The sequence below is a fragment of the Hoplias malabaricus genome, chromosome 3 (genome assembly GCF_029633855.1).
Source record: "Hoplias malabaricus isolate fHopMal1 chromosome 3, fHopMal1.hap1, whole genome shotgun sequence".
Lineage (NCBI taxonomy): Eukaryota > Metazoa > Chordata > Actinopteri > Characiformes > Erythrinidae > Hoplias > Hoplias malabaricus.
In genome coordinates this window covers 55,946,296-55,964,344 of record NC_089802.1, presented here as the reverse complement: position 1 = coordinate 55,964,344, position 18,049 = coordinate 55,946,296, and the positions used below count along the sequence as shown (strand labels likewise).

At 36.3% G+C, this 18,049-nt stretch overlaps 2 protein-coding genes across 2 annotated transcripts; both read right to left on the bottom strand.

Moving 5' to 3' along the window:
- Positions 1-1,242: 1,242 nt before the first annotated feature.
- Positions 1,243-13,092, bottom strand: pomgnt1 (protein O-linked mannose N-acetylglucosaminyltransferase 1 (beta 1,2-)). The gene is made up of 22 exons (XM_066664284.1): positions 12,966-13,092; positions 11,974-12,119; positions 10,724-10,822; positions 10,372-10,487; positions 10,101-10,166; positions 9,237-9,350; positions 9,005-9,122; positions 8,536-8,634; positions 8,038-8,165; positions 6,949-7,019; positions 6,802-6,877; positions 6,553-6,636; positions 6,387-6,428; positions 5,440-5,498; positions 4,972-5,044; positions 4,566-4,694; positions 4,232-4,357; positions 3,883-3,947; positions 3,730-3,774; positions 3,163-3,298; positions 2,922-3,031; positions 1,243-2,715 (listed from the first exon to the last, which is right to left on the bottom strand). Exons 2-22 carry the CDS (start codon positions 12,095-12,097, stop codon positions 2,634-2,636), a joined length of 1,962 nt encoding a protein of 653 aa, XP_066520381.1. The 5' UTR covers positions 12,098-12,119; positions 12,966-13,092; the 3' UTR covers positions 1,243-2,633.
- A 1,175-nt stretch (positions 13,093-14,267) lies between these two features.
- Positions 14,268-18,040, bottom strand: prpf38a (pre-mRNA processing factor 38A). The gene is made up of 10 exons (XM_066666157.1): positions 17,836-18,040; positions 17,141-17,300; positions 16,782-16,903; positions 16,605-16,690; positions 16,410-16,520; positions 15,556-15,662; positions 15,119-15,145; positions 14,838-14,953; positions 14,623-14,671; positions 14,268-14,518 (listed from the first exon to the last, which is right to left on the bottom strand). Exons 1-10 carry the CDS (start codon positions 17,963-17,965, stop codon positions 14,473-14,475), a joined length of 954 nt encoding a protein of 317 aa, XP_066522254.1. The 5' UTR covers positions 17,966-18,040; the 3' UTR covers positions 14,268-14,472.
- Positions 18,041-18,049: the final 9 nt, after the last annotated feature.

Sequence of the window (18,049 nt, the reverse complement as noted above, 5' to 3'; positions counted from 1 at the left end):
TCTCCAACTTGTATTGTATGTGTGCACAGTATAACAAATATTGACGTAGTAAAGGCTTTTGTTAAAGGATGGAGAATGGAATATAGGGAAAGAAAATGGGCTCAATTAGACTTACTTGACCATGTTCAATTTCTCTAGTAATGAATGGGTACAGAGCTAGTTTGGTGCTTTTGAAAAGAAAGAAACTTCTTTACCCAAAACTTCTGATGCTAGAGCCCTCCTTCTAGAATAATGTGTTATGCAGCAATCTACATTGTATGTATTTATTATTGATGTATTCATAGAGGTCTTATACACACACACACACACAAATACATATATAACAGAGCACATTATTTGGGTGGTGGGTCATTCTTAGAGCTGCAGTGACACAGACAGGGAGGTGGCATATGTTGCCTTGGTAGAAATGAATCAGACATAGCAGCCCAGCTAAAGTTTTTAAAAACCTCAGTGTCACTATTGGACTGAGAATAGTCCTCAAACCCAAAAAGCATCCTGTGGGCAGCATCCAGTGTCCAATTCTGAAGGACTAAAGGATGACCAAAGTGAAATGTGCAAGAACATTTGAGTTGCCATCTCTGACTACAAGGTGGACAGGAAATATAGGTGTATCCATAGAGTGGACAGTAAGTGAGCAGAGTGTTTAAAGCTGCACATGCACGGCTGTGAATGATCCACACATACCACAGGGACCTGGGGATCATTCATGTAGAGTGTTGGATAGCAGCAAAAACACAGCCAGAGCCACAGGAAGCAATCCCCAGTGCCCGGGGAGCGGATGGAACATAGTTACATTACTCAAGGGCACCTTAGCCATGAATTGAGGGAAGACAGTACTGTTCCTTCACTCCCACCACCCCCAAATTTCCTGCTAGTCGTCGGAAACAAATCAGCAACCTTCCAGTACTAAGCCATCTAACAATTAGACCATGGCTGACCTTAAGGATTGAGATAATTAAATCATAAATTCTTGTTTTTGTTGCATTATCCTAAAAAGTTGCAAAATTTTCCAGATATGGGGTTTGTAACTTTCTCCAAATTTGGCAGTTTCCTGTGTATTTTCCTGAATCACTAGAAATACCAGTTACAAGTCATAATCTACATTGTATGAGTGTGTTCTGTAATACACAGGCTTTTCTAATTAAAAGTTTACCAAAACAATTTTTATATACTGAGGAGAAAGCAAGCCAAAAATATATCAATCACAATTTTATTTAAGAAAAGATAAATGAACAAAACACAAAGAGAACAGCACAAATAGATGTGAATGAAATTTTTAAAGGACCTGGTGACTTGAGGCATCTGCTTGTGAAACAGCAAAATATCAGTCATTATTTTAGTCAATTTAAAAAAGGAAAAGAAAAAAAGATATGACATCCACTCAACTATTGCACAGCTTAGCATACAAAAATATTTAGTGGTAGGAACAATGCTTGTAGATGTATCTCAGTCGTGAAATGATTAGGAAATTATTGCATGACATATCATTTATAAATGATTATGAAACAAAGGCAGTCACATTATCACAGGACAAACCTATTATATAGTTCAGGTTGCACTGCTAAAACGTTACTCCTCCCCATGCCTGTAGTACTGAGCTATGTAGACAGAGCTTAACTCATCAAACTATAACACACAACCTCAGGTATTTTCCTCTGCTGACAGTGTGTTTAGGAAAAAGCAGGTGCATGTAAAGCACATGACATAAAATTTTTCACTCATTTTTTTTTAAACAAAACACCCACACAACTTGGCCAATGGTTGTATACTTGGCCTATTATTAATTGAATAGATCATATTTTGACCTTGAATTTAAAAGCATCACCTGAGGTAATGATGTATATTTTGACAAGAGCACCTTATGTTCTCTCAACTGGTCTAAGCAGTAGGTGATAAACAAAACTATTCTTAGTACCATCTTAATCACTTGTACCTTTGACGTGAAAAATTTATGACAATCTTGATCATTTTTTATTCCAAAAATATATGTCTATAGAACTTTATTTGTAAACAATGTTAGACGTTTGTCCCCAAGTATATTGTTCTCAAATTAATAAAGCAGCTAACATAATAAGACCCCCGGCCCCCCAAATGCCAAAATAAATAGTTTTAATTTAAAATGTATGCATCGTAAAACCAAAAGCATTCAGTAGTGTTTTTCAACTATTCCCTTCTTGACCAACTGCCCTTTGTTCTCTGGATAAAGTTTAGTCCTCACTCATATTCATTCTCTGAGGCTGCTATCTCCTTTAATGCAGTCACAAATCAAGACCAGTTGACTTAGAAAAGAATCTAAGAGTACATTTTCATTTTATCGTCACTGATGCATGAAAGATGTACACAAAGCTTTATTTTGCACAGTTCCTAATACAATCTTTAACTTCCAAATAGCTGCAAGAGTTTGACTCACTTTTCCCATTCTTCAGAAATCTTGTCCTCACTTAATGCAGGAACTTGTAGTACATACAAGCAGCATATATTTGATACTGTAGTGGAGAAGGGGCTGCCGTATGAGCTCCCCAGTTTTTCTGCATGGCCTGGAGGGAGGCAGTTCTCCCTGCGCAGGACCGATGAAAGCCCAGTGCAAGTGTGGCCTGTGCTCAGATGAGGCCCATAAGCTGCCTGCAGCTGCTCTACATCTGCTCCACAGGGGCTCCCTCCTCTTTGGGTGGGGGTTCCAGATGAATTGCAGTAACATGAGTAGGTTTCCTAATGCTGTAAGAGACAATGTGTTTAAAAATCACAGAAGAACCTATGGAGACAGTGGAGCAATATTGTACAGGGCTGAATTGGCAAATCTGATTATTACCATGGTTCTTTCCATGGTTGGAATGCCCCAGAAAGAATAAAGTAAAGTGTATATTTGATGAATGTAGCATGAGAAAGAATGCAGACATCATTATGACTTGATTATGACTTACGAATAGGGTGAGACTGGAACAGCTACTACAAGGACATGGTTTTTCTTCCTAAAGAGCCTCCACAGTCCTCTGTGATAGCCTCGCACATCTAGGTCCCACACATGCAGGCACTATGTACAGAAAATACACACAGCAAACGACATTACTCTTTACTGTGTTGTTGTACTGGTGATATTAATAGGGAATAAGTAGAGGCCAATTTTACTGCTGGAGTATCAGGGATTTGGTCAGTGATTTCTACCTTAGCCAGTTCAGTCCAGGTGCTGGTGTCTGCCTCCTGTTCCATCTTGATGAACATAACGTAGGTCTTTCCCTCAGTGTCTGGGATGAAGGAATCTTCACAAGGGTTTTTGCTGTGATCCAAGACCTCTGCCTCACTATAAAAGAGACACACAAACACACACATTATTTTGTGTGTGTATAAATATAAATATAAATGAAAAATGTCATGCGCCACTAAGGAATCCGACATATAGTTCAAATTATAGGACATATATAGGGCATTACAAAGCAGTTTTATGAGAGAAAACTAAATAAAGTGGTAACCCGTTGTGAGATGGTCGATGGTGACAGTTGTACACACAAAAAAAAAAAAAAAAAAAAAAAAAAAAGTCAATGTCAATGTGTAGCCATGAGCACTACACATCAGTAGCTGTCTATCTATACACCCCAGACATCCTTCCAAGAGAACACTGTTGGGAAATGCAAATATCAGAGTACCTCTGCAAATGGGACAGTTACTTTAAGCGTAATGTATGGCACCCCGAACTGATGAGTATGAAACAATAAAGTTTAAAGTTTTATTTACCGTAACAGATTTTGGATCTCTAATTCATACGCATCCTTCTTCAAGCTATTGACAGAAAACAAACAGATAAAATCTTAGTAAAACATAAATATAATTCATTCAATTCTCTTTTCTGAGATCTTACAAAGTGAAACATTTGGATGTCGTACATACCCATTTACATTTCTTAGCTGAACATTTGGGACAGTGTTAAATTTGTGCTTCTTAAAGTACACTTCCTACAGAAGAAAGCAAACAAATCACATATTTTTTGGGAGTTCCTATTTACAGGAAATCTCAACATGAAAAATAGACATTAGTGCTTAACCCGATCAGGGTAGCTAAGCTTGTTGCAGCCTACTAACAAAGACATAGACTTTTGTCCATTTTCTTGTTTGAAATTATAACTACAATGCCTGATATATCCAGGAAGTGTTTAATTAACTTGCAATACATTATAAGGTGCACACTATAAATAAACATCTTTTATCTATGCAGCAACAGCAAGTCCACTTTCACTCACATGGAAGTAACCATTCATGTTGAGGCCAATGATGCCAAAGTGATAAGAGCGCGAGACATCAGGAATGATGCACTCTCTTCCCTTCCTCTGCTCCGGCATCCGCATCCACATATCCCAGTCCCACAGCTACAAGAGTGTGATGACAGAATGTGAATAATTAATCTCAGTGTAGTCATTGTGAGAAGAAGAGGACTTCTCTAGGAAGATGCATTAAATTAATATGATTATAGGAAAAAAAGATATATAAAAATAATAAGTTATTACATTCATAAATATTATTTGCTACATTTGGAAAATAAAAATGACACAATTCTTCTGTCAACAACATACAGACCTTCTCTGGAGTGGGCCACTTAGGCTCCAGCTCGTCCTTGTATAAGCTCTTTTTAAGCACCCAGCCCAACCCAGGCATACTCTCCACTCTGTAGAGCAATGAAGGGTCTTCTGCAGTGTGCTCATAGCCCTAGAACATGGAAAAACACAAATCCTGTTTATTTATGGATTTAAAATGATTTACACAGTCACTATAAACAGTGTTCATTATTTTGTAAACATTGTAGGAAAGAAAACTTCCTTGGGTCTACCCATCTAAAAGTTACAACACATGTAAAACAGTATAAAATATTAACATTTTATAATACTTTACAGTACATTTGCAATAAATATTTTAACAAATACTAATTATAAAAAACTACTACATCATTTTTGAACAGATGCTATGTAAAGACTGTAGTACTCACTTGGTCATTCCAAGATGAGATGCAATAGAGACTCTCATCTTCATTCAGCAAGTGAATTGTCTGACTAAGAAAGCTGAGGACAAAAATGAACAGGAGTTTCAGCTAAAGATACATACAGAGATACAGTTTACATTTTTCTAATGATATATCTAATATAATGTTTCTATGTGTATTCTTGGTGTAAAAATTAAACACAGACCCAACTATGAGAATATTTTTTTTTCCTGAGGGCGTTTGCTACCCTCTAGTGTTCACTGCACTATACTTGGGAGAGGAAAAAAAAACCCTTTATTCTCATGAAGTGTTTTTACATGAGAAGCACCTAACACGATGAAACTGGTTTTTAATTCAGCCACTCACTCACTAATATACATACATACATACTCACATTTAAAAAATACATAAAAATGTGTATGTGTGTTTATGGAGGAATTGGGAAGACAAATGCCACTACATGTCCTTATTTACCTGAAAAAATCTATGGAAATATCTAGGTCCTCCTCCAAGACAATAGCAAAGTTCGCATCCTAAAAAGAAACATTGATTTGTCAATGTCAAACAATTTGTCACAGACAAAGAAGAAACACTGTTTTAATCCATAAAATCTTCTAACAAGTTTTTTTGGAGGAGCATAGAGCTGTACAAGAGTAGAAGATGGAGCTAATCCATGCAAGGACTTATAAGTCAGCAGTAGGATTTTTGTAGCAGACGTGTTCAGAAACAAGTGAACCTGATGAAATACAGGGGTGGTATGAGCAGATTTTTAACATTAGACTAAAAACAGCAGAGTTCTGAATACTGAAGTGGGTGAAGAGTTTTGGCAGGTAAGCCATGAAAATGAGCATTACAGTAATCCAATCATGAGGTAACAAAAGCATGCACCAGGATAGAGTCTTTAGAAGAGTCTAATAATGTTGCAATGGTGAAAAAATGCGGACATTATTAACATTATTTGTTATTCTCATTCGTTACAATTTGGTCACAGATCTGGTTAGAATGGTCACTGACGTCTGCCATTTGGTGATGCACAGACAAGAGGATAGTTAATATGAACTACATCTACAACACACACTAACATGCTACCACTATATCAGTGTCTATATAGTGCTAAGAGTGATCCACCAAAATAATTCCTGCTTTGTGGTGGTGTTTTTGAGTGCCTGACCACTGAAAAACAGGGTGAAAGTGGGCTAATACTGTATGCAGAGCCACAGCTGTACCACCATCTGTAATTGTAAAACTACATAGTGCACCTATATGGTAAGTGGAGCTGATAAAATTGACAAAGACCAGTAGGAACACCAATATGGCTTTAAGGTTATAGCTGATTTTAGGTACAGTTGATATAAAGTGTGGTCTTTCAGGCTACAGCCTCAGAAGGGTTTTGTTACAAAACTGGAGGGGGCAGTACTCACCGGATGTAGATTGAATGTTGCTGTGAGGCTGGCTTTGTAGTGCTATGAAATGTAAAGTAAATCAATGTAAATTGATGACTTCTCATTTTTTATTCATTATGAGAGTCTACAGCAAAAGTTTAGAAGTGATCATTCACAGAGGCAATCGCAGGCACCAATTAATCACCTGTGACACACGGGCATTCTTAATACTGATAGGTGTGTGCTGAACTCCTTTGAGGCCAAACAGCTCCACCACATCCATAGGCTCCTTAAAAAATAATAAGAATAAAATAAATAAAAAAATAAAAACAAGGAAAATCACAGACCTCACAATTTAAATTATCTGAAAAGGATCACCATTCCTAAAAACCTGTGCAGAGGAATTTAAAAAAGCTGATAGAGGTAAACAGAAAAAGGATATGCCAAATGGTACCTCATAATATCCATCAATAAAAACTGTGATCATCTGTGGATTCACACCATGGGAGGAGAGTAGAGAGCGTAACATTCTGCAAACACATAAAAAATTATCATTTAATCAGCCTTTTTGTAGCTACCACAGGAAAATGAAACTAATTACCTGTAGAGATAGTTTGGTCTGTTTCCAGCAATGACAGCAACTGGGATATTGTAGACATTGTTGCTGGGAAGCTAGACAACAGGGGAAAAAACAAAACAAAAAAAAAAACACACAAATAAGCTTGTAGTTGTACCTGATACACAATTCCTGTAAGAGACAACTGGTCAATTTCAATATTCAGCCGTTTCTGTAAACAGTGTATGTAAAAAGCACAATGACAAAAATCATTTCCAAAGCCCTCTTTGGAAGGGATATACTATACCTGTGGACATGGGGTAATGTAATTATTAGCAGAATATCTCAGTGGTTTTAATACATCTGTATGGACCGTATACATTTTTTCCCCATGTGTGATGGCAGTGGGTGAATCAAATAGCCCCTCCCATCTCTGTTATTTTCACAGAGATTTCTTATCTAGTGTGAATCCACCATACACATTACTGATGTCTTGTGGAAAAATTGCATTACCCCAGCAAATAGAGCTTAATCCTGACTGAATTGACATGGGGGAATATTTTGTCATTTCCAAAAAGAGTGAAAGAAAGCAAGTAATGATGTAATCAATATTTAAAGTACAAGATTAAACTCAGCTTCTGAACAACGCTCAACACTCAAATCCTCAAAACAACCTAAATTTCACTCAGTGGAGAGATGTTTCTGGTAAGGGTAAGTAGGTTTTATGCACAATAGCAGCCTCCATACAAGTGAGAAATGTGTGCCCTACTCATTACACTACCATTAAATGGTTATAATATCAGTTATAATAACTGTGCAAAGGTTAAGTAAAGTTTTTGCCATCTTCTCATGCATTATTTTGAAGGAATAGAATACAGAGGCTGCAGAGGGTTGGATATTTTTGGTGGAAGGGCTTTTCTTAGAACATTAGTGACAGTTTAAATACTCTAGTTGCTCTGCTGAATATGATCCACACTGTGTGAAGGCAGTGGCTGGATCGAGTAACCACACCTATCTCCTTTTTTTTTAAATTACATTACCAAAGATCCCCATGTAAAACTCCTATTTAAATAGGGTTTTAGAGAAAAAGTTACATATTAAATGTATTCACTAGACATTTCACAAAGACCTTACTGGTTCTGGGTTGAACTCTATGGGCGCTGGATCCTTGCAGCTGCAGATGCTGCCATACCCCTCCACTTTACTGCAGAATAGCTTCCTCCTTCGATTAAGCTCTGTGTCTGCCCAGTGGCACTCTGCCTCTGTAAAAGGATCAATGTCAGATGATGTTAATCATCTTATTTACAATGTCTGGTTAAGGTTGTTCAGAAAAATGTTGATCCTCACAACTACAGCGTTGAACAAAAACCTAATCTCCATTTTACCATTTACAATGGGCCAAAGTTTCATGACCAGCAGACCAATAGAAACAGTACCAAAGAACTAAACTACTACTAGTTGCACTGACTTGCACCTAAATGTAAAGAATTTTTTTTCTTTGTACATAAATTTGCTTTTTTTGAAGATAAAGGTTTGATTCTGACATAATACAGTCCATCAACAATGTTTACATTTATTATGGTTCCATTTTAAGCAGTGACAGACAAACAGAGACATAGTAAAGGTCCATACCTTCGGCAGCAGTGAGTTGAACCTCCGTTTTCAAAAGCACAGGGTCTCCCCAGGTAGAGAGAGCAAGAGACTTTGAGTGCTTTTCACCATAAACCTGACCTAAAGGTATAAATATCATTAACACAACAAGACAAGGCTCAAATATTTAGTTTAACAATATCATCAAATCCTATGGTGGACTTATCAAATTCTTTTTTTCTTCATATGTATTCATCTTAGTTATGGTTCCTGAAAACAATCAATCATAAAGCCGTCAAACTGCAATCTGTCAGAACTACTGAATGTATCATACAAATATTAAGAGAGCCTTATACAGTCTTTTTGTTTTGTTTAGTCATGATTCGAATGAACAGCCTTTTTATGTATTCAGAATGGCTGGGCTGACAATTACATTCCTAACAAACGCATGTTTATCAAGTGTAACACACTCACTTGTTAACAAATCAATACCAGTTTAAAAAATTCTTACCTCCTTTCCTCACAACAAGAGCCCACATATCTCTCCAGCTCAGCGTGGCTGCCACCTGACTGCCCAGCCCCTTCAACAGGTTCTTGGCAGCGTCCTTCAAATGGAAGGTTCCCTCATCCTCAAGAGCACACAAGACACATTTATTTGCAAATATTAGTAGTCTGAGATAAAAAGATTACATTAAATATTTTGATTAATATTAATTGAAAGTAATAAAGAGGTTTCTTTTTACCTTGATTGTGAAAATGAGGACTCTACCACGAGTAACCATGTTGAGGAAGAGGATCATAGCTTCATCCTCATGGGGAGAATAGGTGTCAAACACTCTCTTTGCCATTACATGGCCCTGTGCAGGAAAAACGAAACATTGCATCCTGTTAATTAAGGCTGGTTAAAAACTAGAGTATTTAAGAGCCATCATGTCAGCAAATATTAGTCACATGAGGCAAGGTAAATTTATTTATATAACATTTTCATATATAAAATGCCATGCAAAATGCTGTACAAATCAATAACTTAAAAAGATAAGAAAGATGAAAAGATTATATCTTATTTTATTGACTATAAAAATGTCTCTACAGAATAAAAGTGAATAACAGTAGAGTATTAATAAAAATATAGTGTTTTAAACTGAGCTGAGGACCTGCTCAAATAAAACATTGTTTGGATTTTAAAGAGTCTAGTGTTGGGGATCTTCTAAAAAATTTAAATCAATTGATTTCATTTACAAGCAGCTTAGCAGCTGAACGCTGTTCTTCCCTGCTGTTTTACCTTAAACAGGACAAACCGACTGGTCCCTAGTGATCTGAGATTTCTGCTTAGTGTCATATCGCTGCAGCATATCATGTAAATAAACTGATCCTGAGCCATTATCTCATTTATAGACTAGTAATAATATATTGAAGCCAATTTAATAATTCAAGCACAGGAATAATGTGTGCTCTTTATTGCTGCAAAAACTTTTTTTGAGATTATATATATATATATATATATATATATATATATATATATATATATATATATATATATATATATATATATATATATAAACAATGTTTTAATATATATAAGATTTAGATAAATAAGGTTTACTAACAGTGGCCTGATTCAGCACTATGACGTGTATACCCCTTCCCTGCTCCCTCATCTCATCCTCCAATACCTACAGAAAAAAAAACATTAAAACCAGATAAGTAACTCCATAAGAAAATACATGTACATCTGATCTAAGTATCTGTCCACTAGAAAGCACTGAACTTAACATTTCTGCAAAAACACAATTCAACTAATTGAATGTTAATGACTAATAATTAGTCTGTGGTAATAATATTTAAAAAAAGACTACAGAAGGACTGAAAATCACTTACTGTTGTGCCATCTACAGCCACATACACCTTGGAGCGACTGGAGTACACCTCAATGTCCAACAGTTTGCGCCCATTGGCTGGTCTTCGTGGTGTCTCCATATTGGCCAAGGCATCATCTGAGACATTGTTCAGTGCGCAACCATAATGAAAAAAGAATGCAAATTAAAACAACCATTACATACTATAAATGACACAGAATTCTAGTAAACAAAGACTAATGTAGATTAAATATCATTGCAACATATATTGTGTCTGCACATTTAAAAGGCCTGAGGTTTGACACCACAGTCTGCCTAAAGTGCAATACCTAACAAAGAATAACTGGCCATTAGTAACATTTTCTTATTCTTACCATAGTCCTGAGCAGCATCCTCCTCACTTGCAACTCTCCTTGTGTCAAGAATGAGTTTAATGTTCACAAGTATTGTAATTAACAAAAACAAAACTGCACCTGCCTGAGGAAACAAATATTACAAAGGATAAGTCAAAGCAAATTCTGCAGTCTTGGAGTTATGTTGAAAAGTCAGGTGTTGTCAGTGTATTCCAGTTAAACAATAGGTCTCAGTATAGCAGTTGTAACCAAGAAATTCTGCATGTGTCATATTCAGCCCACTACATTGTATTACAAAAAAAAAAAAAAAAAAAGAATTTTGTTTTGTCAACTTTACTGTTGACATTATTGGAGATTTGAGAATTGAGTATTAGGAGAATTGAGTGTTCAAAAATGCCCTTTCTCAACAATAAATATATATATATATATATATATATATATATATATATATATATATATAGTTTTTTTTTTTTTTTTACATCCTTTGCAGGTAGTCCATTGTATTTTCAGTAAAACAATACCAGGCCTCATCCTGCACATGTTACAAAAGTGTGGTGTCATAGACGCAGAATGTATGTGCATAACTAGCCTTTCTTCTATAGGGTATATTAAACTGACAATTTTAACATTTGGAAAACTTCAGTCACTTGTATCCTCGGTTCCCAAAGGATTAAAAAGTGTAATAAAAAGGAAAGTTGATGTAACACAGTCATAAACATGTCTCTGAACCAACTTTTTCTTTTTAAGACTGCTACAGGCATCAAATACTCAATGTGTTTATATTTACAAAAACTACCAAGTAGGTCACCAAAAACACCGTAAACCATTTCTTTGCATTTGGCCAATAACATAAACATTCTTAACATATCTGAATCTTTTTTTTTTACTTAATTTAAATGAATAGGGTTATGTTTGTTAGTATTTTGTTATACAACCATAACCACAACGCTGAAATTATACCTAAACTGCAACAACATAATTATTCATGGTGTTAAAAACTACCACTTCAACTGGTCCATTATACTGAAACAAATAACTGAAGAGCAAGCATCATAATTTAGGCTCTAAAATTGATTTTTGCCAACAAATCCTAGTCCAGATTTGCCTGTAAGACAAACAGTATCAGGCAAACATTAATGAATCATTGGATTTTTAATGCTGTGTTTACCCCAGTAGTATTTTATGGTATTGGTTGCATGCTGTTCATTAGAATTCATAGAGAGTAATCAACAAAATAATCCAAGTCTCACTGCAGTTAGGCTACAATATACTTGCCTGGCAGAGTCTGCGAACCGCCCTTTTGTTGGTAAGCTTGTATTTCCATGTCAAGTAGAAGCTGCGCTGCTGCCGAGGGATGAACGGCTTGGCCCGAGGGTTGGGCGTCCAGGTGTCCATCCCTTATACCTGCTGGCTGCTCCTGAACACAGAAAGACAGTTTACACTGCAGTTTTTTATGCCACCGTAACAGAACGCTGGTCCTGCTTTCCTGCTTTGCATAGTTTCAACACATCTGAACCCACTCAGGATGAGTTAGATAATTACTTGCTAAATTGGATCAGCTTTATAAGGCACACCCAAAACCTGCAAAGCATGGGCTTTCCATTGATTTAGAACAGCATTTGACACCTGAAGCGGAATTATTATTATTTTTTTTGTGCTCCAAAACACCTTTTTATTTTGTATATTTCCCATGGTCTAATGAGACTCAGGTGCAAGAAAATACAAGTCAAATTGTTGTATGTTGACAAATGCAGTGGCTAATTGCATATTCATAGCTCTGCACATACTCTTAAGGTACTTCTAAATATGGAATTCCGATCAACAGAAATACATACATTTTAGGGGGTTTATCAATGACTGGTGGGGAGTTTTAAAGAAAAGAGTACTATGATATTTTTTGTAATTCTACTAAACGTGTCAAACTTTAGGTTAAATTCGACAAATAACCAATAATTTAACAGTAAAAACATGTAGAAATGTGTTCTCTGTAAAGAATTTGTACTAGCTTTCTCCAAAACAAAATCACATGTATGTTAATTTGGCCATGGGCAACCTAACTTTTGCATTGGACCATACAGAAGCACAGAAAACTCACTTTCTTCTAAAAGAGGGCAGAGGAAATGGCATCTACTCCTACACCACAGTGATATTAACAACGTTAGCCAAACAGCGTTATCTTAACTAATTCAGCACTCACCTGCACAGATACACACTGTAAACAAAAGACTATACCGCTTACACACCGTATACCGAAACAACTTACCCTTACTGTAGCTTATGTGTCTGCAGCGCCCATGTTCGGAAATATGTCTCACAGTTTAAATCGGAGCTTTAGCGACCTGTCGCCGGCTGTTTTCATGTGAACAGTGAATATCCATGTATAAGTGAACACACCAACTGTGCTATTGCTCAATGGCTGCCGCACAGGCTGGTTTTCAAAATAAAAGTCTTATGCCTTGTGTGTATTTGTATATTGTTGGAAGCCCATTCCAGTAAAAGTCCACGTTTTTTATTCTTTGGTAACATCCCTACGTATTATACGTATATTAACGTATATTAACGTATCGTGAGCACGTTAACATGATGGCTGTGCATTTCCCTTGATATTTCAGTGTCCCAAAAACAGCCTCAAGTGATAAAAGACAGTCAGGCTTTCTTACGTCATAAACCTAAAGCACCCATCTCATCAGCTTGAGAGATTGAGATTGCATGTTGTCCGGATAAATGGAAAGGTGCAACACTTGAGTTTTGTCGTCGCTGAACGAAACAAAATATGCTAATTAGAGCAGGGTGGCACAATGCAGAAGTCCCCACTCATCCTTTCAGAGATCATGTTTTTGATATAATTTTTTTCCTAGTTAATTCATAAGAAATATCGTCGTCATCCTCCACCCCATAAAAAAGAAAAATTCACATACTATTTCAGATATTACTAATAAACATTATAATCAAGATACTTGTAGGTACACCAACTATTATAGATGTGTATCTTTGGCCCCAGTTTTCTACAACCACCACAACAGAGAAATGAAAGTCAGTGTACATCTACCACCCTTAACATTGTGACCACCTAATTTCTACAATCTCTCTTCATTCTCTCAGCTCTATTTACTGCATAGGAGCACTTTTGTGTGTGTGTGTGTTTTAATTACAGACTGTAGTCTACCACTTGCTACTTTGTTAGCCCACTTTCATCTTGTTCTTCAATGGTCAGGCCCAAGGCACACCACAGGGCAGGTATCATTTGGGTGAAAGATGATTGCCAAAACTGCAGTGAGAGACGTTGTGGCAGGGTGTTAGTTTGTGGTGTGTTTTCACAACTGGAAACATTTACTGTCCACTTCATTAGAGTTTGTTAACAGTAGCTCACCTGTGAGCACAACTATGCAGTGTCTGTGTTCATTTCAAATACATGTACTTATTTACCAAGTAAATTATTAATAAACACTAAAAATTTCTGTTCCAATGTAATCTGAATTTTTCTTACCGTACCTATAGTCTAAGAATTTTTATAAGTGATTTAAATGTGTGGATTAATCCATTACAACAAATCTCTGTAGGATTGTTTGAGTATATTTTAATAATAAACAGTCTGAATTGGCTACAGTGACAGCAATATCTTAATCATTTAAAATGACCAGTATAAAAGGACCAAAAAAAAAGAAAAAGAAAAAGTGTGGTAGGATGAATTCTAACAACATTAATCTTTTTACACATTACTAATACAAGATTGACAAAAACATCATTCAAAAAAAAAAATAAAAAATTTTTCACTCGTTCCCTCTTCGACTCCTTTTGTGACTCTTCTTTGACCGACTGTATCACAAAGAAAATATTTAATTATTAAAATAACAATATTTTAATCAGATTTCAAGAAGTGTATTGAGTACTGTGACATTTTTAAAATAGTGTTCTATTACCTTTCTGGAGATTTTGAGTGGCTGCGATGCCTGTGGCTTCTATGATGACCTGGAATATTAACACACAGACTTATTGAAATGCTTACAAATTAATAGCAAATGTGCAATGTATGCATTGTTAATGTTTTAATCATGCCATCAATTTACTTATTAGAATTTAACCTGAGAAATTTTTTTTAACAGAGTAGTACAGTGTTTCAATGTCTGAAGTGTACCTGGGGACTTGGAGCGGTGTCTCCTGTCTCTGGACCTACTGCGGTGTCTACGAGGACTCTTACTGCGATGGCGATCACGATCACGTTCCCGTTCCCGTTCACGTCTCGGGGATGGACTGATGAAGATGACAATAAGAATTCAAGAGCAACTTCATGGCAATTATAGTATTAAAGTACTTTGGCTTGATATAGTGAGTTTGTTTCTGTATTGTATTTATGAGGAATAACATTATGCAGCGATTATACATAGAGTGGAGAATGGAGATGCTAGACATACGTACCTTCGTCTTTTGGGGGATCTGCTTCTTCTGCACAAATTAAAAAGAAAATCATTGTAAGTAACATTCCCTATTCTGATATTTGCTGTCTTCAAGACTGATATAATTTTGACTTAATGCAAATTTTACTTTATCATATAGAACAACACAGCCGGTTTACTTTTCAATCACTGGCTTTTGGATACATCCTATCAGAGTAAAGTTATGCTATTTATAAATCCACATTCAAAGTGATACCGTATTTTATTATCTTTTGGTAGAGGATTGTCAGAGCAAGAATAAAAGGACATTTGTCTGTTTAGCATTTAAGCTGAATTCTGCAGAATTAAATGTTTTATATACAAAAAAATATATATCTGGACATAAAAATCACATAGAATCCTGAAATCAGGTTAGTAAATGATCAACAAGAAATCTCGTAAGCTTTGCTACACACAGACCTTCTAGGTGAACGGCTCCGTCTATACCGAGGAGACAGAGATCTGCGAGGACGGTCCACATCTCTGTAACTCCGTCTGTGCGGCTCAGGTGTCTGTACTCGCTCCAGCTAGAGTTGCAAAAATCAAATAAAAGTCAATAAAATTATTCTAAAGATTTCTCTAAGGTACTAAAGTTACTTTCTCACTAATAATGCTGGTATTATAGCTTTTGCCCTCTGTCTAGAGCAAGGGGTCTAGTGAAATCTCCCTAAAGCAAGAGCTCTTAATCCTGGTCTTAACTTCCACTGCCCTGCAGAGTTTATCTCCTCAGTTCAAGCATGCTCGCTTTGGCTCAGTGGAGGTTAGCTAATTCATTTGAACAGGTTTGCTGACAATGGGACTCAACGAGGCTGGTCCACAAAGCAGGAGTTTTGAGGTAGTTCTTTTCCTATTGGACACATTTGACTTGAGACTTATGTTAAATTAAGAAATCATCTTTGTGAAATATACACAAAGATCAGAATGGAGATGTCCTGCCCTAATATATTTAGTATGACCCCCCCTCGCAAACATGTCACATCAGAGATTATTATATCTGTACCTCTATCAAAACCAGAGGAAGAGAGCATTTCTTAAGAACATTAAAGGGTACAAAGGACTGAAGAATTGACCTAATACTATTTTTTTTAATTAGGTGTTCATGGTATCTCTAATATTTTAAATGAGTAAATAAATATGTATGTAAATAAGGCAGGCTGAAGATCAAGGGTTTATCGGTGTACAGCAAGGAATATTACATTCACAATATCTACATGTATAACTGCAAAACATTTCGTTATAAACATACAATGTAATTGCAGAATTACAATTAATACCTTCTCCTCCTCTTCATCTTCTTCTTCACTGGACTCCACCTCATCCAGATCTTCCTCAAGCGCACTGATACGTTGATCTAACTGCTCAGCTTCCTCCAAAACTTGCCTCTTCTATAAAAGTTCACAATCAGTCAGTTTTACTGGGTTCACACCTTTGAAGCCATGTATAACACACAATAATTCAGATAAACAAACCTGAAGCCTTGGTAGAATTATGTCACACACTCGTTCTGCATGAAGCAATTCATCTATGAACTCGTCCACATGCATTAGCTCAAATTCTAAAGGGGGAAATAATCATTTGAAACATTTAGCAAATATAACATAGTTGCTCATTCATAAACCTGCTTTATTTAATATATATATGCTTACCTCCATTTCTGTTCTGGGTTTTGATTTTTCTGTAGTCATTATACAATGGTTCTAAATATTTGTAGCAGTCCACTGATGTACCTGTCAGGCGCATATACATCGCTCCAAGCAAGCGTACGTATCTGAAAACAACACAATAGAAACATGTACTCAAAACCTAAAAACTTGTTGAAAGAACTGTAAAATTAGAAACTAGCATTGGTTTCCTGTTTTCGCATAATTTCTTCACTTACACTTGGCTTCATAAGTTTATAGGTATTTGGACGATGAGAAAAGACCAATAAAATCAGGGATGAAGTAAAAGACTAGTGAAAGTCTAGGCATGTCATGTTAATAAACAAAGCATAAATGCCACATACTTGAAATCTTCATTTTTGATGAACTCTACAATGATGTCCTTCTCAGGCTGAATCTGGAGCATCTTCAGTGTCAAACATAGGAAAGGTGTAGGTTTGATGTTTCCACCATACACTCCACCAACAAACTTTAGTTCCATTGCTTTGTCCACAACAAGCTCAGCTTTAAGTAGATTGAATAATGACCATAAAGAGTACAGGAAAAAGAGAAACAAGAGTTAATAATAAAAAAAAGTCATTTTGGAGTTCATAACACACATCAAACAATAAACGGTCAGGCTCATGTACATCTAATCAAAATAAAAACTAATAACATTTAATCAATAATGAATAAGTGTGTACGGGTCCATATCAAATCGAACCCTGCTCCCTAATTAGTGCACTACACAAATAATTGTTTTTGGATTCCAGCGATTGGTTGTTTCCCTGATTAACAATTTCAGACCAAATGTTAGAAAACCATTCTTTCGTACACTGTCACCACGTAATGAACAATCTGGTGAGCAGGGAACATTGGAGATTGGCACTGGATTTATTGCTAAATTGGCCTTTTTAGCGTCGACTGTTCGCATCCACAAGCGCAGACGAAATTAAAAAAGTGTTCACATTTAACACTCTAATGTCCTCAAATGTTCAAGAGAAGCACACTGAACGGAGTCTGGAGTTGAGTTACAGTAGAACAGCAGTGTCCTCCACACCTGTGAGACCGAAACACTCCTCCTTCCAATATTTAGACTCGTAGATTCGAGTACGTATAATTTTCTCCACAAGGTACTGAGGGTTTGTTCCGTGTATGCTGTTAGCATCTTTAACAGTTCTGTTCGCCATTGCTCCAGAAATAAAAAGCGATGGAGCGCGGCGCGCTGAAGGCGGAATCTCAGCAGTTGAACTTCCTCTGAGATCTGTGTGTGA